Source organism: Lampris incognitus, chromosome 17 (genome assembly GCF_029633865.1).
Source record: "Lampris incognitus isolate fLamInc1 chromosome 17, fLamInc1.hap2, whole genome shotgun sequence".
Taxonomy (NCBI): domain Eukaryota; kingdom Metazoa; phylum Chordata; class Actinopteri; order Lampriformes; family Lampridae; genus Lampris; species Lampris incognitus.
Genome location: NC_079227.1, coordinates 1,941,312 through 1,963,740, shown reverse-complemented (window position 1 = coordinate 1,963,740; position 22,429 = coordinate 1,941,312). Strand labels below are relative to the sequence as shown.

The following is a 22,429-nucleotide window of genomic DNA, read 5'->3' as shown; positions in this document are numbered from 1 at the left end:
TGTCAGAAGGGCTCCCTCCACCGTCTGCCGTCGGTACAACACGCCGCTGCTCGGCTCATTACCGGGACAAGGAGGCATGTCCATATCGCTCCTGTGCTTGCCTCCCTAAACTGGCTCCCTCACTGTTAAGGCCTGAGCGGCCTTTCTCCTACATACATTTGTGATTTGTTGACCTGGTATACGCCCTCTCGACCGTTAAGATCCACAGATGGAGCCCTGCTGGTTATTCCCAGGTCTCAGTTTGTCACAAAGGGGTGGTGGGGCTTTTGCGGTTAGAGCCCCCACACTATGGACCTCTCTTCCTGTCAGACTAAGACAAGCCAAGTCTCCAGCTTGAGGGGACACTGCGTCATCTCACTTCTGGCACAGAATACAAGCGCGGCAGCGGAGGAGAGGGTTGGGTGAGTATTTATAGGAATGTGGGAAGTGGCACGATTGAGGTGTGGTTCTGCCTCTGAAACCACTAGGTAAGCTTCAGTAGAAGAACTGGTAGCACTGGTACTAGTACTTATCAGTTCCATAGGGATGTACTGGTTTCACTGGGATTACTTGTTGTAAAATGGAAGGTACTGTTTTAAAACTACACGGTTCTTCCTGGTAGGGGAAAGACGAGCTGCTGGGTCGGAGTACCTGTCGCCCGCTGGTGAAGCTGAACGCCAGCGTAGAAGAAACGCCCAAACTGCAGTGGCACCCCATCTTCCAGAGAGGTCAAAGGGCAGGAGAAGCACTGGTGGCTGCTGAGCTCATCCTGAAAAACAAGGTGAGCGTCAGTAGTGACGGATAGGAAGAGACAACGGTTGCTGTCCAAGACTAGAACTATAGAAGCTAAGCTGTCCTGTCTGTCTGTCCTGTCTGTCTGTCCTGTCTGTCCTGTCTGTCTGTCTGTCCTGTCTGTCTGTCCTGTCTGTCTGTCTGTCTGTCCTGTCTGTCTGTCCTGTCTGTCTGTCCTGTCTTTTCTCCAGTCGACCGAAGCTGACCTTCCTCTGGTTCCCCCAAAGAGAGCTGAAAACCTCTACATGGTCCCTCAGGGCATCCGACCTGTGGTCCAGCTCACTGCTGTGGAGGTAACACACACACACACACACACACACACACACACACACACACACACACACACACACACACACACACACACACACTGTATATCAACTCTCACAAATGGTGTCTAATGGTGTGTGTGTGTGTGTGTGTGTGTGTGTGTGTGTGTGTGTGTGTGTGTGTGTGTGTGTGTGTGTGTGTGTGTGTGTGTGCGTGTCCAGATCCTTGTGTGGGGCCTGCGGAACATGAAGCCTTTCCAGTTGGCGGCCGTGTCCTCTCCCAGCCTGGTGGTGGAGTGTGGAGAACAGCGCATGGAGTCTGCTGTCATCAAGAACATGAAGAGGAACCCGAACTTCCCCAGCTCTGTCCTCCTGCTCCGAGTGGTAATGGATGGATGGATGGATGGGTGGATGGGTGGGCGTGGGTGGGAGTGGGAGGGAGTGGGTGGAGGGCTTGGAGAATGAATGTGTGTCTGTGTATGTTGGTGGTGTCTACAGTCTTAATCTTTTATCAACCATCTGATTCTTTGCCTTATTTCTTTTGGCAGTGGCTTGATAATAATAATGTGATGATGAAGGTGATGATGATGATGATGATGATAAATCGTGTCTGTGTTGGTCCAGCTCCTTCCTAAGGAGGAGATGTACTCGCCTCCTATTGTGCTGAAGGTGATTGACCATCGTCCGTTCGGCAGGAAGCCGGTGGTCGGTCAGTGTACCATCAGCTCTCTAGAACAGTTCAGATGTGACCCGTATGTCATCACCGCAGAGGGAGCCATGGCCTCCAAGAGTCAGTTTACACACACACACACACACACACACACACACACACACACACACACACACACACACACACACACACACACACACACACACACACACAGAGCTTTTATTAATATCCCCTTCCTGTGTTGACAGTGGCTCTGATGATGGCTGCCCCCTCCCACCACGTGTCTGTTGACATGGAGGAAAGCCGACCTCTGTTGGAAGCTCAGGTACACCTCCACCTCTTCTACATGAAGGACTCCTCATTAGATCATAACCTTAAACTAAATTAGTACTCACGTTGAGTTACTTACTCCTTCTTCTTAATGTATTCCAGATGATCCCCAGTGCAGTCTTAACATTACCCATAATGACCTCTGAGTCACTAACTCCCGTTAGGCTCGTTATGAGCATGGCTTCGTGGAAATCAGTTTGAACGTCAGAATTTGTCTCTGGGGTCAAATCTGCCTCTCTGTTGCTCTGACTTGCAGTTTATGTACAGTATGTCGACCGCTCTCCACAAAATGACGTCTTCTTCCTCCCACCTTGTATGTATGGTCCTTTAATCTGGCTTTCTAACGCACGAGGCTGGGCACCAATGACAGCAGAGGGCTGAGGGTCACTAATAACAAGGCCAGCGGAGATCAGCCTCCACTGGATGATTTGATGTTATTATTACGCAGCTCGGCGGCGGCTCCGCAGCACCTTCACTATAAATCCACAATTCATTTGATTTGCTTCAAGATTGTCACAGGCTGGGATTGTATTTAACACAAGAAACCACTGCTTCACACTCCATCCAGTTTTAATCACACAACTGAGATCTGGGATCACCTCCAGGTTTTGATTGCCCAGATTCCCTGTTTTGCCTTCAACAGTCGTACTTTTCATCCATGCGTTGTTGCTTTCTCTCCCTGAATTTTAATCACTGTGTTTATCACCTCCTCCTCTCCAAAGCATGTTGAGAAGGTGATAGTTAACAAAATAATGCAGAATGGTTCATTAACAATCATTTAATCAAATAACCACATTGATCTGTTGATGGAGACATTTGTGTTTTTGGATGAAGATTTAAAAAAACACTGGATGTGTTTTAACTGTCAGGAAAAAGAGTCCATTGACTGGTGGAGCAAGTTCTACGCCTCCATTGGTGATCAGGAGAAGTGTGAGCCATACCTGAAGAAAGGATACGACACCCTGAAGGTAAAAACACCTGCTTTCTTCTTACGACCAAACACACTGTTCATTGTTTCTATCTTGTTACGAACAGAATCCATCCATCTGGATGTATGGATTCTGTTTACCTGGAATCTACTGACTGCCGAGTTCTGCTTTACAGTCCAGCATGACCACTGAGTTCTGCTTTACAGTCCAGCATGACCACTGAGTTCTGCTATACAGTCCAGTATGACCGCTGAGTTCTGCTTTACAGTCCAGCATGACTACTGAGTTCTGCTATACAGTCCAGCATGACCACTGAGTTCTGCTATACAGTCCTGGATGACCACTGAGTTCTGCTTTACAGTACAGTATGACTGCCGAGTTCTGCTTTACAGTCCAGCATGACCACTGAGTTCTGCTATACAGTCCAGCATGACCACTGAGTTCTGCTATACAGTCCTGGATGACCACTGAGTTCTGCTTTACAGTCCAGCATGACTACTGAGTTCTGCTATACAGTCCAGCATGACTACTGAGTTCTGCTTTACAGTCCAGCATGACCACTGAGTTCTGCTATACAGTCCTGGATGACCACTGAGTTCTGCTTTACAGTACAGTACGACCGCTGAGTTCTGCTATACAGTCCTGGATGACCACTGAGTTCTGCTTTACAGTCCAGCATGACTGCTGAGTTCTGCTTTACAGTCCAGTATGACTGCTGAGTTCTGCTATACAGTCCAGTATGACCGCTGAGTTCTGCTATACAGTCCAGTACGACCGCTGAGTTCTACTTTATAGTCCAGCATGACCTCTGAGTTCTGCTTTACAGTCCAGCATGACTACTGAGTTCTGCTATACAGTACAGTATGACTGCCGAGTTCTGCTTTACAGTCCTGGATGACCACTGAGTTCTGCTTTTACAGTACAGTATGACTGCTGAGTTCTGCTTTACAGTACAGTATGACTGCTGAGTTCTGCTTTACAGTCCAGCATGACTGCTGAGTTCTGCTTTACAGTCCAGGATGACCACTGAGTTCCACTTTACAGTCCAGCATGACTGCTGAGTTCTGTTTACAGTACAGTACGACTGCTGAGTTCTGCTTTACAGTCGAGCATGACCGCTGAGTTCTGCTTTACAGTACAGTATGACTGCTGAGTTCTGTTTACAGTACAGTATGACTGCTGAGTTCTGCTATACAGTCCAGTATGACTGCTGAGTTCTGCTTTACAGTCCAGTATGACTGCTGAGTTCTGCTTTACAGTACAGTATGACCGCTGAGTTCTGCTTTACAGTCCAGCATGACCGCTGAGTTCTGCTTTACAGTCCAGTATGACTGCTGAGTTCTGCTTTACAGTCCAGGATGACTACTGAGTTCTGCTATACAGTACAGTATGACTGCTGAGTTCTGCTTTACAGTCCAGCATGACCACTGAGTTCTGCTATACAGTCCAGTATGACTGCTGAGTTCTGCTTTACAGTCCAGGATGGAGACGCTTCATCCACACGTATCTCTGTCATGGCCTCAAGTCAGACTTAACCCGGTCCCCCATGAAACCTGAACTCGAAACACACCTGTCAAACTGTGTAAGAGGCCTTTCCTGCTGCAGCGGCAGGTGAATATGTAAATGTGATGTGTTTTCTCTATGTAGTTGTATGACCGGGAGTTAGAGGACGTGGCTGACTTTCATGGGCTGACGGATTTCTGCAGCACCTTCAAACTGCAGCGAGGCAAAGATGAGGACGGAGACGCCGACCCGTCCGTGGTCGGAGAGTTCAAGGTGGAGTCATACCCACTTATTCAATAGGTTATCATGTGATCATGTGCGTCTTTCTCATCCAACAGCACATCAGAAGTAAAATATGAGATGAGAATAGAAATGAGCTTTATTCTACTTTGTAAATAATGACCTTTATATTTATATCAATACATTAATCTATATGAACAACAGGAATCAGACCTGGTTCTTATGCTTTACTGTTTTAAAGTGGATACAACTTTTTGCAAATCGGCAATTGATAGAAATGACCTAATTTTGGAGATTAGCTTGAGTTGGAAAAAGCATGACTGGACAACATGTTTAATTTGATTGTCAAAACTGAGGTTGGCATCAAATATTACCCCAAGATTCCTAGCAGCCTGTTTAAGACTACCTGACAGACCACCAAGATTAGTAGCAAACGGACTGATGGAATTTTTAGGACCGAACAAAATGACCTCAGACTTATCATCATTAAAACTGAGAAAATTTTCAGACATTTTTAATGTCAGTGAGGCAAGCTGTGAGATTTGCTAGGGTGCTAGGATCAGTGGGTTTTAGTGGCATGTATAACTGAGTGTCGTCAGCATAAAAATGGTAGAGCACATGGTGATTTTGCATGACCTGGCCAAGGGGCAGCATGTATATAGAGAAGAGAAGGGGGCCAAGAACTGAGCCTTGAGGGACACCACAACTCAACTGAGCCACTGAGTAGGTACAGTTACCCAGAATAACAGAAAAAGTTCTGTTGGTGAGGTAAAAGTGTAATAAGTTAAGAGCTGAGCCCTTGATGCCAACCCAAGTCTCTAAGTAATGTAAGAGGATGTTGTGATCAGCCGTGTCAAAGGCAGCACTTAAGTCCAAAAGAACCAAAATCGAGCAGTCGTCTCTGTCTGCATTCAGCAGTAGATCATTAGTGACCTTAACTAGAGCTGTCTCGGTACTATGACGTGTTCTAAAACCAGACTGGAAACTGTTAAAAACAGTATTTGTGTTCATAAAAGAAATCAACTGAGAAGAAATTACTCTCTCCAGAACCTTAGATAGAAAAGACAATTTGGAGATTGGTCTGTAGCTACTTGGGGACAGGGGGTCTAAATTAAGTTTCTTCAGCAATGGGTGAATGATGGCATGCTTAAAACTATCTGGAAAAGAACCGGAGGCCAGAGAATTATTAAGAATTTGAAGAAGAACAGGGCTGATAGTGGAAAATACCTCCTTGAGCAGCTTAGTGGGAATGATGTACTACTCTCTAACACTGAAATTGTAATTAGTTGAAATTGGGTGAAAGAGGCAGAATTAACATGGGGATTGGAACGAAAGAGATATACAGTGTGTGTGTGTGTGTGTGTGTGTGTGTGTGTGTGTGTGTGTGTGTGTGTGTGTGTGCGTGTGTGTGTGTGCGTGTGTGCGTGCGTGCGTACACTCAGGGTTCATTCAAGGTGTATCCTCTGCCGGACGACCCTGGCGTGGCCACTCCTCCGCGTCAGTTCAGAGAGCTGCCGGACAGCGGACCCCAGGAGTGCCTGGTCAGGATCTATGTGGTCAGAGCTCTGGACCTGCAGCCCAAAGACAACAATGGAAAGGTATGAAGTGCGCACACACACACATGGCAATGTCCACGTTTTTTTTGTGTTGTTTTTTTGTTAACCACATACATAGTACATATATGGTGGCTTCAGCAAGTGTTCGGGCATTAGAGCCGCAGCGCTCCAGGAGCGCCGGCTGGCTGCATGTCTGGCTGACTGTCTGGCTGACTGTCTGGCTGACTGTCTGACGCAGGATAAGTCATCCCAAAATTCATCCACTGCCATCTTTTCTTTCTCAAACTAATACATTTTCTTTTCTCATCCTTTCTCAGTGTGATCCGTACATTAAGATATCACTTGGGAAAAACACCATTGAGGACAGAGACAATTATTTACCCAACACCATCAACCCTGTCTTCGGCAGGTATAAACTCTGTTTGGTTAAGTGACTGACTGGTTGGTTGACTGCTGTACAGAAACAGGTGTACGTTTTACTTCCACACCGCTCATGTCTTCTAGAGATGAGCGTCAGCGTAACAGCAGCAGACTGACACGTGTTTGTGTTTTCTTGCTCAGGATGTTTGAGGCGACGTGTTTCCTGCCTCAGGACAAAGACCTGAAGATCTCCGTGTATGACTACGACCTTCTGAGCCGTGACGAGAAGGTCGGCGAGACGGTGATCGACCTGGAGAACCGCTTCCTGTCCCGCCACAACGCCTACTGCGGCCTGCCACAGACCTACTGCGTGTAAGAGAAGCTGAAGATGCAGCACAGAAACCATCAAGTCCGAGTCCATAACAATAATAATAATAGTAATGATAGTAATAATAATAACAACTGTAATAGTAATAATAACAATAATAGTAATAATAATGATAAAGTGATTGTAATAATAATAATAATAATACCGAAGAATACGAATGGTAACAAAATCCGACCTCAATGCATCCAACCAAATGGAAGCCGTCAACACCCTGGCTACACCAGTCGTAACTTACAGCTTCAACATCGTCGACTGGAAACTAGAAGAGATCAGGAAACTAGACAGAAAAACAAGACAAATACTCACCTTAGAGAGGATGCACCACCCAAAATCAGATGTGGATAGATTGTACCTGCCCAGAAACAAGGGTGGCAGGGATCTAATCCAACTGGAAACTGCCTACAAAACAACAACAATAGGCCTAGATACTTACCTTAACACCAGAAATGACCCCCTTCTCATGATTGTTAGAGAGCATGAAAAACAAAACAAAAAGAACTCCGTAGCTAACCAAGCCGCAATGCTCAGAAGAGAGCTCCACCTCCCTGAAACACCGCAACCTGAAAATGAAGCTCCAACCATCCACGCCCAAAAAGTCCAACAAAAAGCAAAGTGTCACACCCAAGAACAAATTAAACAAAAATGGGAAGGGAAACAAATACACGGGCAATACCCAATAAGAGTAGGTGAGAAAGATGTAGACCAACATGTGACCAACCAATGGCTCAAAACAGCTGGGCTGAAATCCCAAACAGAGGGCTTTATCATCACTGCCCAAGACCAGGCCATCAAGACCAATTACTACCTCAGCAAGATCCTCAAAGATGGCACAGACCCAGCATGCAGGATATGTGGTCAATTCCAGGAAACCATTGACCATATGGTGGCAGGGTGCCCTGAGCTGGCCAGAACTGAATACCTACAAAGACACAACAAGGCCGCCACATACCTGCACTGGAACATCTGCAAAGAATTCAACACCAACACAAAAGACAAACGGTACGAGCACGAGCCCCAAACAGTAACAGAAAAAGACGGCATCACCATCTTATGGGACATGCCAGTACAGACAGATGGTGAGATAAAGGCCAACAGACCAGACATCATCATCACCAAGAACAAAGAAGAAAAAAGCTGCCTACTCATCGACATGACCATCGCTACTTAGAACATCTCCTATCCTAAGAAAGGCACTATCCATCAAATAGACTTCTACCTCATTCTAACCCTAGACCCAAGGAATGGACCCGCCCGCTTATTATGTTGGATTAGGGCATGAAGTTAAAGGACATTTGTATAATAATAATAATAATAATAATAAATCAATCTTATATAGCGCTTTTCTAACAATCAGACTGGCTTTACAATAAACAGGGTGAAACATGACAACAGATAAACACAACACAACATACAGGGGTGGATGGGAAGGGGGTCAGACATACAGGGGTGGATGGGAAGGGGGTCAGACATACAGGGGTGGATGGGAAGGGGGTCAGACATACAGGGGTGGATGGGAAGGGGGTCAGACATACAAGGGTGGATGGGAAGGGGGTCAGACATACAGGGGTGGATGGGAAGGGGGTCAGACATACAGGGGTGGATGGGAAGGGGGGCTACGAGAGGGAGAAGCTGCAGCCACACACGACGCCAGCAGTACTCTCCCACTTAAACACACACAAGGGCAAGAAAAACACAACACAACAGCACTGTGGACGTTGATTTTGTGTAGGGGTTCACTCCCGTAGCCCATTGCCCTCTCGAGGTATCCACTAGGTGGCACTATTTAACCCATAGCTGGGGCTGGTTCGTGGGCATCAGGGAATATCCACACACCAGTGGGCCTGCGTACCGCACGTCTAGGGGCCAGACCTCCTCCGAGTCGGTAGACATGAACAATGGTGGTTTACATCTTCAGATGGCCCTTTTTACTTCAGAACCCAAACCAGTTTCAAATCTTCTTCTGCTACAGCTACTACTACCACTTTTGGCTTCTTTTGTTAGGGGGCGCCACAGCGGATCATCCGTTTCCATCTCTTGCTGTCTTCTGCATCTTCCTCTGTCACACCAGCCACCTGCATGTCCTCCCTCACCACCTCCATAAACCTCCTCTTTGGCCTTCCTCTTCTCCTCTTCCCTGGCAGCTCCATATTCAGCATCCTTCTCCCAGTATACCCAGCATCTCTCCTCCACACATGTCCACACCATCTCAATCTTGTCTCTCTTGCTTTGTCTCCAAACCGTCCAATCTGAGCTGTCCCTCTAATATACTCGTTCCTAATCCTGTCCTTCTTCATCACTCCCAATGAAAATCTTATCATCTTTATCTCTGCCACCTCCAGCTCCACCTCCTGTCTTTTCATCAGTGCCACTGTCTCCAAACCATATAACATAGCTGGTCTCACTACCATCTTGTAAACCTTCCCTTTAACTCTTGCTGGTACCCTTCTGTCACACATCTCTCCTGACACTCTCCTCCACCCACTCCACCCTGCCTGCACTCTCTTCTTCACCTCTCTGTATTCCGTCTTGCTCCCACTGACTTTCATTCCTCTTCTCTCCAGTGCATACCTCCACCTCTCCAGGCTCTCCTCCACCTGCTCCCTACTCTCACTACAGATCACAATGTCATCCACGAACATCATCGTCCATGGAGACTCCTGCCTGATCTCGTCCGTCAACCTGTCCATCACCACTGCAAACAAAAAGGGCTCAGAGCCGATCCTTGATGTAATCCCACCTCCACCTTGAACCCATCTGTCATTCCAACCACACACCTCACCACTGCTACACCTCCCTCATACATATCCTGCACCACTCCTACATACTTCTCTGCAACTCCTGACTTCCTCATACAGTACCACACCTCCTCTCTCGGCACCCTGTCATATGCTTTCTCTAAATCTACAAAGACACAATGTAACTCCTTCTGACCTCCTCTATACTTCTCCATCAACACTCTCAAAGCAAACATCACATCTGTGGTGCTCTTTCATGGTATGAAACCATACTGCTGCTGCTGCTGATCACCACCTCTCCTCCTCTTAACCTAGCTTCTATTACTCTTTCCCATATCTTCATGCTGTGGCTGATCACCACCTCTCCTCCTCTTAACCTAGCTTCTATTACTCTTTCCCATATCTTCATGCTGTGGCTGATCCACTTTATACCTCTGTAGTTGCTGCAGTTCTGCACATCTTGAACATCAGTACCCGTATGCTTCTTCCCCACTCCTCAGTTTCCAATTTCAAGCCAGTTTCAAATAATGTTCACTTATCCAGAAATATCTTGTAATACATTAGGAGGGGGGATGTTATGAATTTGATCCTTTTGCAGATGTTTAGATAGATTTCTGGTAAAAATTGAGGCCATTTAGGTTTTTATGTTCCTGTTGATGCAGTTCAGTTAGAACTATCACGTATGGCCGACTTCCTGTTTGTTCACCGATGCTCCCACTGGTCTCGACACGCTTTACACAGGTTTACCATTATTATTATTATTATTATTATTATTATTATTATTATTATGCCTTTAGGTATTGAAAAAACCATTACTGCCACACAGGTGAACCATATTTGTATAATTTAGTCATCTTTATATTCTTTGTCTAAATTATAGACTGGCTATAGTGCTATTTGAACATACTGCATATGTCTGTTTGAGATATATATATATATATATCAAGAGAGAGAATTCATAGGTTAGTCTGTTTCTAAAGTCATATATGTGGTTGCTTCGTGTTTAGTGTGTCTGCTGATATTTCATCTTTTATTTTGGTCTGTGTTTGGATGAATCCTGGTTATGAACTGGTTATGGATCAGTAGTTATTTCTAATGTACATTTGGAAATGTGTGTTTCCCTGGTTTAGTTCTGGGATCAACCAGTGGCGAGACCAGCTGAAGCCCTCTCAGATCCTGGAGAACCTGTCCCGGCTCAAAGGCCTGTCCAAACCCAGGACTGAAGACAACGGAACCAGCCTCACCTTCAATGGAACAGACTACACCCTGGCTGAGTTTGGTAATGTCCAGCCAGAGGTCACATGTCACAGGAGTGGGTTGCACACCCCTGGGACACAGATGATGTTACTGTGGGGGCTCGAACGTCTAAAACTGAAACCCTCATTCATGCCTGATGCTGAGTGTGTGTCTGTGTGTGTTTAATGTTGTGTATGTTGGCTGTTCAGTGGAAACCTGCCTTATAAAACAGCAGCAGTACTGTGCAGATCTGCAGTGCTTTATGTCTCTCTGTGCAGAGGGAAACCGAGAGATCCATCAGCACCTGGGCCCGGCCCGAGAACGCATCAGTCTGCACGTGCTCAGAACGCAGGGCCTGGTACCAGAACATGTAGAGACCAGAACGCTGTACAGCAGCTTCCAGCCAACACTGTCTCAGGTTTCCATCACCACAACCTACACACACACACACACACATATATATATACATACATACATACACACTGTATATATTGTACACAATCTATTCATAATACACATGATCTCTGTACCATCTATGTATGATACATATCATTTATATATAATATACATATTCTCTATATAATACGCACCATCTGTTTATACATGTCTATACCATCATGTGTGATACACAATCTATGATACACATAATCTGTATTTATGATGAACATGATCTATATGATACACATAATCTGTATTCATGATGAACATAATCTATATAATAGACAATCTATTTATGATGAACATAATCTATGTGATACACATAATCTGTATTTATGATGAACATAATCTATATGATACACATAATCTGTATTTATGATGAACATAATCTATATGATACACATAATCTGTATTCATGAACATAATCTATATGATACACATAATCTGTATTCATGATGAACATAATCTATATAATAGACAATCTATTTATGATGAACACAATCTATGTGATACACATAATCTGTATTTATGATGAACATAATCTATGTGATACATATAATCTATATTTGATGCGGATGACCTGTACTTATAACATAACTGTAGTTGGGACATATGTAATGTCTGTGCTGTCCATGTGGGAGTCCCATCATATGATCGTATGATCCTCTGGTGTGTAATGTGTACGTGGTCTCTGTTCAGGGACGGCTTCAGATGTGGGTCGATGTTTTCCCTAAAAGCATGGGCATCCCCGGACCTCCATTTGACGTCACGCCACGCAAGGCCAAAAGGTGCCCTGTGACTGTTTATAAATACTGTACAGTTTTAAACTTCACAACTAGACCGCGTGTCAGTACGGCATGCTGCTGAATGAGGTACACACTCAGGACGTAACGTCTGGATGTGTGTTGCCACTTGTAGCTCCAACGCGGGCTGGCAGTGTCCCTCCTGACACGCTCTGCATATATAATACTGTTCATATATAAACGCATCAAGTGCTCAGGTCGACATACAGTGTTTATAATACGAACATTTCATCAACGTGTCAAACTGACTGCTAATGGCTCTGGTCAGTAATAGTAATAATAATAATAATACATGTTACTTGTGGGCACCTTTCAGAGCACTCAGCACACCTTACAGAACACAGTAAAAAACAAGCAGCACTGTATCAGACAGCATAAAATCAAAACAAAGCAGGGTAGACAATAAAAAGTTAACACAACAGATAAGTATACAATCATCATCTGCACAGAACTCAGTGCAGTGTGCACCAGACTGAATATGCCAGTTTGAAAAGGTGCGTTTTGAGGTGGGATGTGAAGGATGAAAGAGAGTCAGTGTTGTGAAGGTCTTGTGGGAGAGAGCTCCATAGGCGGGCGGGGGGCAGAACGACTGAAGGTTCTAGTCCCCATGGTAGTCCAGCGGGCCGATGGTGTATTGAGTTGGAGAGCAGAAGAGGATCTGAGGGTGCGGCAGGGTGTGTGGATATGAAGGAGTTCAGAACGATAGGAATCAGCTAAGTTGTTAAGGGCCTTAAAGGTGAGGAGCAGGATCTTGAAGTCAAGTGGAGTTGCTGAAGAACAGGAGTGATGTGATCTATGGAAGGAGTTCTGGTCATGATACGGGCAGCTGAATTCTGGACCAACTGAAGCTTATGAAGACACTTGAGGGGAAGACCAAAGAGGATAGAATTACAGTAGTCAATACGGGATGTAGCCAGGGGGTGAGTGAGTATGGTGGTGCTGTTAGGTGTAAGTGATGGCTGAAGACGATTAATATTGCGTAGGTGGAAGTATGCAGACCGAGTAACATTGTTGATGTGGGCTTCAAAAGATAAGGTGCTGTCCAGAATGACACCCAGACTCTTAATCTGAGGCGATGGGGGAACTATAGAATTGTCAATAGTAAGAGAAAAACTATCAGGTTTGGCCAAAGTAGATTTAGTGCCAACTAGGAGGACCTCGGTTTTATCACTATTAAGTTTGAGCAAGTGGTTTGAAAACCAGGATTTAATTTCTAGTAAGCAGTCAGAAAGGGAAGTGGGCGGAAGAGTGGAGGTAGGTTTGGTGGATAGATAAAGCTGGGTGTCATCCACGTAGCAGTGAAATTGAATGCCAAATTTCTTGAAAATGTGGCCAAGAGGTAGTAGGTAAATAATAAATAGGAGGGGTCCCAATACAGAGCCCTGGTTACACAGCCCAGAGTCATTACAGACATTTCCCTTGACATGTTGCTAGAACATCAGCGATGATGATGTCTTTATTTTCAGGCATTTCTTGCGAGTTGTGATCTGGAACACGACAGACGTGAGTCTGGACGAAACAAGCATCACCGGAGAACACATGAGTGACATCTACGTCAAAGGGTCAGTATGACCACACAGACACACGACACCTTTTCAGTTGAGTTTGAACTGAATGTGAATGACTGGATGAATTCTGGGGAGCCAGCTGGATCCAGACGGACTAGAAGTGGACAAGTCGGTGTTTGAAACTAACAGAGGAGTCACATTATATGTCAGGATTGGTTTTCTAAAAGCTTCCTGTCACCAACAATATTTCCCTTCCAGATCGGTTCCCAGTTCGTCAGTGGGTCTTTACCTTATTAGTCTCTTTTCTACAGAGCACCTTTTAAGTCAGTTGGGGGATTTTCTAGAAGAACGGTTTACATCTCATTTAAAACAGCTCATGTTGGTTCGCAGATGATTCCGGCATCATTTGTGGAATATTATGGATGTGATTAGGGGTTTCGTATACGACCACAACGTGGTGTGGCGTGAAATGATTGTGGGTGTTTCTTCGTCAGGTGGATGTCGGGGATGGAGGGAGACAAGCAGAAGACTGATGTTCACTACAGATCTCTGGACGGAGACGGAAACTTCAACTGGAGGTTTGTCTTTGAATTCGACTATCTGCCCGCAGAACAACTCTGCCTGGTCTCCAAGAAGGTAAGGCTCAAATAAAATCAAATAAACCTTTTCATTTTCCCTTGTTCGCCACATAACCGCACAAAGATGAGCAGCACATTTAGAGACTGACCAAACCAACCACAAATGAACGTATGTGTGTATTTATATACTCTGAACCATCAGTACAATGATGATGAGTACAATGATGAAGAAACTTGTTCTGTATAAGACATCTGACATATTCAGAGGTGGGACCAAGTCTTTGTTTTCCAAGTCCCAAGTCCCAAGTCTTCTGAGCTTCAAGTCAGGAACAAGTCAGCTTGCACCCTTCATCAATTTTAATGCCATTTCAAAACCCTAACAACTGAGTAATAATAACTAATATACTATTTAAAGTGTGTATTTATTACACACTGATTCAAAGTGGACATGTAATGATAGAAATTAAGAGTTGATGGGCTGCACACTTTTTAAAAGCATTTTCTCTTTGGTCTTGGAGAAGGTTTCAAGTTGTTACATCCCTTGGTCTGGTAGTAGTATTAGTAGTATATTTGTTTATTTCGAACGTTAAAAAGAATCAAATTAAAATGTATAATAAAAGAAAACAAAAGAGAAAAAAATCAAAACAAGCAAGCGATATCCTCATCAAACGTGTTTTAAATCTCGGCAGTTGGAAAAGAAGTAGGCAGAAGTTAAAAAAAACTTTTCTAGTCCTACCCCCTTTTTCTATTTTAGTATTTCAACAGTGAACTGTGTGATTTAAATGAAAACTCAGTCATCTGCCACCAGTGACCATGGCGTCTATCTAGTAAACCACACCAAGATCCTTCATTCAACACAACAAGAACACAGCAAGTGCAGAGCAACACCAAAACAACTCTCAAGAACAACTCACACAAGATGTCCCGGCTCCATCCCATATCTGCTCAACGTATTATTTTAAAGAGTCTTTTAAATTTGATTATTGATTCACATGTTTTCATTTCATCACTGCAATTATTCCAATCTTGACACCTTTGGTTGTGACACAATGATATTTTGCATTTGTCCTTACTGGGTTGTGTTTAAATGTACATATTCCTCTCAGGACATAATTACTTTCCCTCAGCTGGAACAACCCCTGGATACTGCTGGGTACTTCATGATTTAACACTTTGTACATGATTTGAGCAGTTTTAAAGTCCACCAGATCTTTGAATTTTAGTTTGATGAAGAGTTGGTTTGTTGGTTCTCTGCAGTTGGCCCTGTTTACTATCCTTACAGCTCTGTTTTGAATAATAAAGATTGAATCGGTGTTGGTTTTATGTGTTCCCCACACTTCCACACAGTAGGTGATGTATGGAAGTATGAGGGAACAGTACAAGGTGTAAAGTGAAGCTTGATTTAGAAGATCTTTGACTTTGAATAGTATTGCCATTGATCTGGATACTTTGGCCTTGGTATAATTTATATGTGGTTTCCAACATAATTTATAGTCCACGATGTGATGTTCAGTATTAGGGGAATACACCTTTAAGGACACAGGGAATTATGGGATAGTAAAACAGAGCAGCCACGGGAGCGGGAAGGTAGACAAGAGTCAGTCAGTTATGTGCACGTTATGCATGGAGCGAAATAAACATGGCGAAGTTCCACAGCTAATTCAGAAACGGTGTTATCATCTGTGAGAGTTAAAATGTAGGTCATTACACACTATTACCCCAAGAAATTTAATTTCAGTAACTCTTTCTATTTCTACATTGTTTATCATGAGTTTCTTCATTGAGTTAATTTTACAGTTACCAAAGATTATACATTTTGTTTAATTTAAATTCAATGTTAGTTTGTTGGCATCAAACCACCTCTTCAACTTCATCAGTTCCTTTTCCACTATATCCAGGAGTTGATCCAGATGATCCCACAGCAAAATAAATTAGTGTCATCAGCAAATAAAATGGCTTTCAGAGATTCAGACACTTCACAAATATTGTTTATATACAGAATAAACAGTAATGGTCCCAACACTGAGCCCTGGGGGACCCCACATGTGACTTTCAGTAGGTGAGACTGAGAAGTTTTGTAATTCAACATATTGATATCTGTCTTTTAGATAGCTGGTTAACCAGGAGAGTGTGGTTCCCCTAATTCAAAATGATTATAGTTTTTTCAGTAATAATTCATGGTCTACGGTGTCAAATGCTTTTTTTAGATCCAGAAATACCCCTATTGCATATTTTTTGTTTTCTATTGCCATTGTTATTTCATCTACAAATGCTATAAGTGCAAATGAAGTTGTTCCGTTTGCTCTAAACCCATATTGCTGATCTTACAGTACATTAATATGTTTTGTGATGAAGTCATGTATTCTTGAAGAGTATATTTTTTCTAGTATTTTTGAGAACTGTGGAAGCAAGGAAACAGATCTGTAATTTGAAAAGACGTGTCTATCACCAGACTTAAAGATTGGTATAACTTTGGCTGTTTTCATTTTGTTTGGAAAAACACCGGTTTGTGGGGATTGGTTACAGATGTGAGACAAAGGTTTTGCAATGCATTCGATGATATTTTTGACCATAAACATGTATATTCCATTCCAGTCAGTGGACTTATTGTTCTTGAAATGTTTACCTGTATCAATAATTTCTTTTTCATTTGTTCCCCTTATAAATATGGATTCTTTAATAGACGTTTTCTTGCTTACCACATTATCTCCGCTACCGGTCTTTGCAATTTCCTCAGCCAAATCAGGACCAACACTGACAAAAAATGTATTGAACTCATTTGCAACCATGGCCTTGTCATTAATAGTTGAATTATTTCTACTCAGGAAATGGTTAGGGTATCCTGCCTTCCCACTTCCTTTTTTAATAATGTCATTTAATACCTTCCATGTTTGTTTGATATTGTTTTCGTTGTCCTCTAGTAATTTACTGTAATAATCCTTTTTGCTGAATCTCATAATTCTAGTTAATTTGTTTTTATATATCTTATATTTTTGATCAGCTTCCATTGTTCTTTTCTTTAAAAATTCTTTATATGTTTTTTTCTTCTTACGTGCACTTAGTATTCCTTTAGTTAACCATGGTTTTTCAGCATACATATCTGTTTATCTACTTTCCTTACAAGTGGACATTTTTTTTTCATACAGCGTTACTATAATGGACAGAAATGACTCAGGCCTCATTTGCATCTTCTACATAAACTGTATTCCAATCATGTTTCATTAGGTCTTCTTTAAAATAGATAGCATGTTGTGTTATGTGCCTTGTCATTTAGCAGGTTTTGATATCTTTCTTGGTCATGGTACAGCTCTGGATTATTGCAAAGACCGGCAGATGGTCACTAGTGTCATCTATTACTATTCCACTTACTACTTTGTGGTCAGGGACGTTGGTCAGTATGTTGTCAGTTAGGGTTGCACTGTGCGTTGGTATTCTGGTCGGTCTTGTGATTGCGGCATATAGGCTGGTACTGGACATGGGATTAATGAACTCTGGAGTTGAGTTGTGATCATGTGGGTTTAACAAGTCAATGTTGAAATCCCCACAGATAAAAACCATGTTCTTGTTATTTATGTTGGTATAAAGTTCTGCTAACTTTTCTCCAAAGGTGTCAATGCAGGAACCAGGTTTTCTATAAATGCAGCTAATTAGTATATTTTTTGATTCCCCCATGTCTATTTCTACTGTGACAGACTCCATGACATTATCCAAAACAAATGACATTTTACCAACACAAGAACTTTTGTAGTTTTTATCTATGTATAATGCAAACCCCACCCCACCCCCACCCCCTGTGACTGAGTCCTGTTAATGAAACAGCTTTCATATCCCTTGATCTCCACCATGTCAGTTTGTCCCTCATGAAGCCCAGTTTCACATATTGCTAGGGCTGGGGATTTTTTGTCTGGTGAGGGACGACGACTAGTGGACTGGGTAACAGTGAGGTGAGGGTGCAACACAGTGAGACGGGTAAACGTATAAATATAATAAAATATAAACATTTATTCACTTAAACCATGACAGGACAAGGGAACCGAACGGTTGCCAAAACAACAAACTACTAACAAAAGTACCCCCCACCCCCCTTGACGGTGCTCAAAAGCACCCAACCTAAATGCAGAGGGTGGCACCGCTCCTAGCCTAGTGTGTCTAACGGGGTAAGCTACGTGATGGGGTGTTTGCCCATGGGCATCTTACCTTGATCCCCTTGCCCAAAAGAACTAAACAAACTAAAGGCTAAACAGAACTCCAAATACTCCAGGCTGAAACAATGCAAAACTTAACCGAAAACTGGCCAGACATCACGAACACAAAGTAGCTACAGAGACAAACACATCAACACAAGGTAGCTACACCACACTACCTACAATCACACACACACTACCTAGCTGGCCGGGCAACTGAAGACAGGTGGGGGGTTAAAGAGTAGACTGCACAGCTGATGGGAACTGGTGGAGCACCTGGCGGATACCTGACGTAGAGCCAGAGTGAGGGTTAGATACAGAAGGCAACACACAACACAACACAACTATACGGACACGGACACACCCGTGGCTGTAACACAAGTCTTTCAAGTCAAATGACTCAAACTCAAGTCCTGAGTCACCGGTGTTAAAGTCCAAGTCTTTCTCTGTTTTGCCAAGTCTGAAGTCATCAGATCTGTGACTTGAGTCTGACTCGGGTCCAAGTCATGTGACCAGAGTCCACAGCTCTGGAAACATTTAAAATGTGTACTTTTCATGTGGTTTTTCCTCATCAGGAACACTTCTGGAGTCTGGACAAAACCGAGTTCAGGATCCCGCCGAAGCTGGTTGTTCAGATTTGGGACAACGACAAATTTTCTTTGGATGATTATCTAGGTGAGATACTTCTTCTACAAGTCGACGAAGTCCACGGACTTACTGTTTTACCTGTTGTCCCAACTCACATGTCCATTCCGCTGGCGTCTCAGGTGCGGTGGAGCTTGACCTGAGGAACCTGACGCCTCCTGCTAAGACTCCAGAGAAATGTTCCCTGGACATGTTGGAGGATCTGGAGACCGGAGCGCCGCTCAAGTCTGAACACGCCAAGTCTCTGTTCGCCCAGCAGTCGGTCCGGGGTTGGTGGCCGTGTGCCGCCCAGCAGAACGGACAGAAGGTTCTGGGAGTAAGTACAAAACCGTCTGACTTCACCAGCAACAGACAGTCGTCTTCTAAACGTATGACAGCGAACCGAAGGAAGAACTCCACAATGCTGTGGTGACAAGTCACTTGAAAAGAGCTGTGTTCGTTGTTCAGCCGTCTACTGCACGCTGTGTGTGGGTGTGCATGACGTGGTGTGTGTCTACAGGGAAAGGTGGAGATGACTCTGGAGGTTGTGAGTGAGAAAGATGCAGATGAGAAACCTGCAGGAAAAGGAAGAGATGAACCCAACATGAATCCCACGCTCAATCCTCCAAAGTAAGATCAGACTTAACTACACACACACGTTCATTTACTTCTTCTTCTTTTTTTGTGGCTTTTTTCCCCCTTTTCTCCCCAACTGTACCCGGCCAATTACCCCACTCTTCTGAGCCGTCCCAGTCTCTGCTCCACCCCTCTGCTGGTCCAGGGAGGGCTGCAGACCACCACATGCCTCCTCCCATACATGTGGAGTCACCAGCCGCTTCTTGTCACCTGACAGTGAGGAGTTTCACCAGGGGGACGTAGCACATGGGAGGATCACGCTATTCCCCCCAGTCCCCCCCCCTCCCGAACAGGCGTCTCAACTGACCAGAGGAGGCGCTAGTGCAGCAACTAGGACACACACCCACATCCGGCTTCCCACCCACAGACACGGCCCGTTGTGTCTGTGGGGACGCCTGACCCAGTTCATGTAGTTGTAAGTGGAAGTGTGTGGTGTGAGCCGGTAGGAAGGAACGCCGTCTTCAGACGTGTCCTCCTGGGTTGGACGGGATGAGATGTCTTAACGTTTTGTCCACAACAGCTTTTATTTTCCTTTTTTACCACTTTATTAATCCTGCTGGGGTAGTTCTTTCTCTGCATGGAACCATCCTAGCGGTGTCGCTAGCAGCCGCGGGCAGCCGCCGTGCAGCACCCGGGGACACCTGCAGCTCGTCTCGCCCGGCCTCGGTCAGGGGCCGACAGGAGCACGACCCCTAACACGCATGTCTTTTTCACCCTCCAGACGCCCGGAAACGTCCTTCTTTTGGTTCACCAACCCCTGTAAGACCATGAAGTTCATTGTGTGGCGGAGGTTCAGGTGCCTCTTCATTGGACTCATCATCCTCATCATCGTGCTGCTCTTCCTCGCCATTCTCTTGTACTCTTTACCGGTAAGAGGGACAAAGTGGAAACTTATCTGTCCAAATGTTGGACGAGTGTCCACCGTGCTGACCTTCAAACCGTCAGTCCTGTCAATCTGTAAGACACACACATAAAGCCAAACCCAGGTGAGAGCCTGTAGGACTCAGTGTTGTGTCTGTCCACTGTCAGATGTGTGGACCAAGGACATGACGATATCAAGCTCACCATCAGTTCGTTATCTGCTGTCATGTGGTCCTGCTGATCTGAGACTAAATGCTGACATGGACCATGGAAGCTGTTGGCTTTTTCTGTCCTTAACATAAACACACACACACACACACACACACACATATATATATGTAAATATATACAAGTGCTGTTTCCTGTATAGCCGTCAGCAGTCGGTTGTGATGGAAGAAGTCTTCATGATGGAAGCTTCAGTGAAAACATGTGTTGCCACTTGTGTTGACCGCTTGTTCTCGTCTTCCTGTCAGAACTACATCTCCATGAAGATCGTGAAGCCGCTCAGCTAACCGGTGAGACCAGCGCAGCCCAGCAGGCTTCACATCAGCTGTGGTTAAACCGGATCAGGACTGACCAACCACCTGGAGGAGTTTTTACTGCGTTTTCTGAATACTCTGAGGAAGAGCTCGATGGGGGTGGGGGGTGGGGGGGTAAAGCCTTTGCACTACGTTAGCATGCTATATAATGAACACTTTTCACTTTTCCATTCTGTTGTGCACAGAGAGAGAAATAAACACCTGCTTGTCTTTCCTCCACTCTTCTGTTTGTTCTGTTGGAGAACGACTGTGAAGCACCAGCGGCTGTTGTACTGGGTCAAGGTTGTTAGACTGAATCTAATGGAGAAACTACCCGGGTCCAAGTGAGGGGTAATGCTTCCCCAGTCTGCCCTTCAGCAAGGCAGGTAGCAAACTACAGCTTACTACTGTAAGAATCCTTTTTAGGACCATAGCCTGGATATCCATGCCAGGCCTTGCTGACGGCTTTATACTTGTACAGTATTACTATTGTGTAATACGACAGCGGGTCGTATTACACAATATTACTACTGTATAATATGACAGCGGGTCGTATTATACAGTATTACTACTGTATAATATGACAGTGGGTCATATTATACAATATTAACACTAACAGGGTGGTATTATACAGTATTATTGCTGTATAATATGACAGCGGGTCATATTATGCAGTGTTAACACTGACAGGGTCATATCATACAGTATATTACACAGTATTACTATGGTATAATACGACAGCGGATCGTATTACACAATATTACTACTGTATAATATGACAGCGGGTCATATTATGCAGTGTTAACACTGACAGGGTCGTATTATACACTATTACTGCTGTATAATACAACAGTGGGTCATGTTATACAGCATTAACACTGACAGGGTCGTATTATACAGTATATTACAGTATTACTACTGATTAATATGACAGCGGGTCATATTATGCAGTGTTAACACTGACAGGGTCGTATTATACAGTATTACTGCTGTATAATACAACAGCGGGTCATATTATGCAGTATATTATACAGTATTACTGCTGTATAATACGACAGCGGGTCATATTATGCAGTATCAACACTGACGGTCGTATTATGCAGTATATTATACAGTATTACTGCTGTATAATACGACAGCAGGTCATATTATGCAGTATCAACACTGACGGTCGTATTATACAGTATATTATACAGTATTACTGCTGTATAATACAACAGTGGGTCATGTTATACAGCATTAACACTGACAGGGTCGTATTATACAGTATATTACAGTATTACTACTGATTAATA

The 22,429-nt window shown here is 44.0% G+C and overlaps 1 protein-coding gene across 5 annotated transcripts in view; it reads left to right on the top strand.

The window, feature by feature from the left end:
- The window catches only part of LOC130127984 (myoferlin-like), a 114,310-nt gene extending 92,829 nt beyond the window's left edge, over window positions 1-21,481 (top strand). For 2 of the 5 annotated variants that reach the window (XM_056297692.1, XM_056297691.1), the window contains 21 exons: window positions 602-760; window positions 963-1,064; window positions 1,260-1,421; window positions 1,662-1,827; window positions 1,956-2,032; window positions 2,294-2,350; window positions 2,907-3,005; window positions 4,614-4,742; window positions 6,152-6,307; window positions 6,583-6,674; window positions 6,827-6,997; window positions 10,879-11,027; window positions 11,263-11,402; window positions 12,122-12,210; window positions 13,692-13,787; window positions 14,228-14,369; window positions 19,071-19,170; window positions 19,263-19,456; window positions 19,640-19,749; window positions 20,477-20,624; window positions 21,090-21,481. In XM_056297692.1, coding sequence (XP_056153667.1) covers window positions 602-760; window positions 963-1,064; window positions 1,260-1,421; window positions 1,662-1,827; window positions 1,956-2,032; window positions 2,294-2,350; window positions 2,907-3,005; window positions 4,614-4,742; window positions 6,152-6,307; window positions 6,583-6,674; window positions 6,827-6,997; window positions 10,879-11,027; window positions 11,263-11,402; window positions 12,122-12,210; window positions 13,692-13,787; window positions 14,228-14,369; window positions 19,071-19,170; window positions 19,263-19,456; window positions 19,640-19,749; window positions 20,477-20,624; window positions 21,090-21,128 — 2,577 coding nt within the window. In that variant the 3' untranslated portion in view covers window positions 21,129-21,481. The remainder of the gene's footprint in view (window positions 1-601; window positions 761-962; window positions 1,065-1,259; window positions 1,422-1,661; window positions 1,828-1,955; window positions 2,033-2,293; window positions 2,351-2,906; window positions 3,006-4,613; window positions 4,743-6,151; window positions 6,308-6,582; window positions 6,675-6,826; window positions 6,998-10,878; window positions 11,028-11,262; window positions 11,403-12,121; window positions 12,211-13,691; window positions 13,788-14,227; window positions 14,370-19,070; window positions 19,171-19,262; window positions 19,457-19,639; window positions 19,750-20,476; window positions 20,625-21,089) is intronic. The other 3 variants (XM_056297694.1, XM_056297693.1, XM_056297695.1) reach the window with 2 other exon arrangements.
- The last annotated feature ends 948 nt before the right edge of the window (window positions 21,482-22,429 follow it).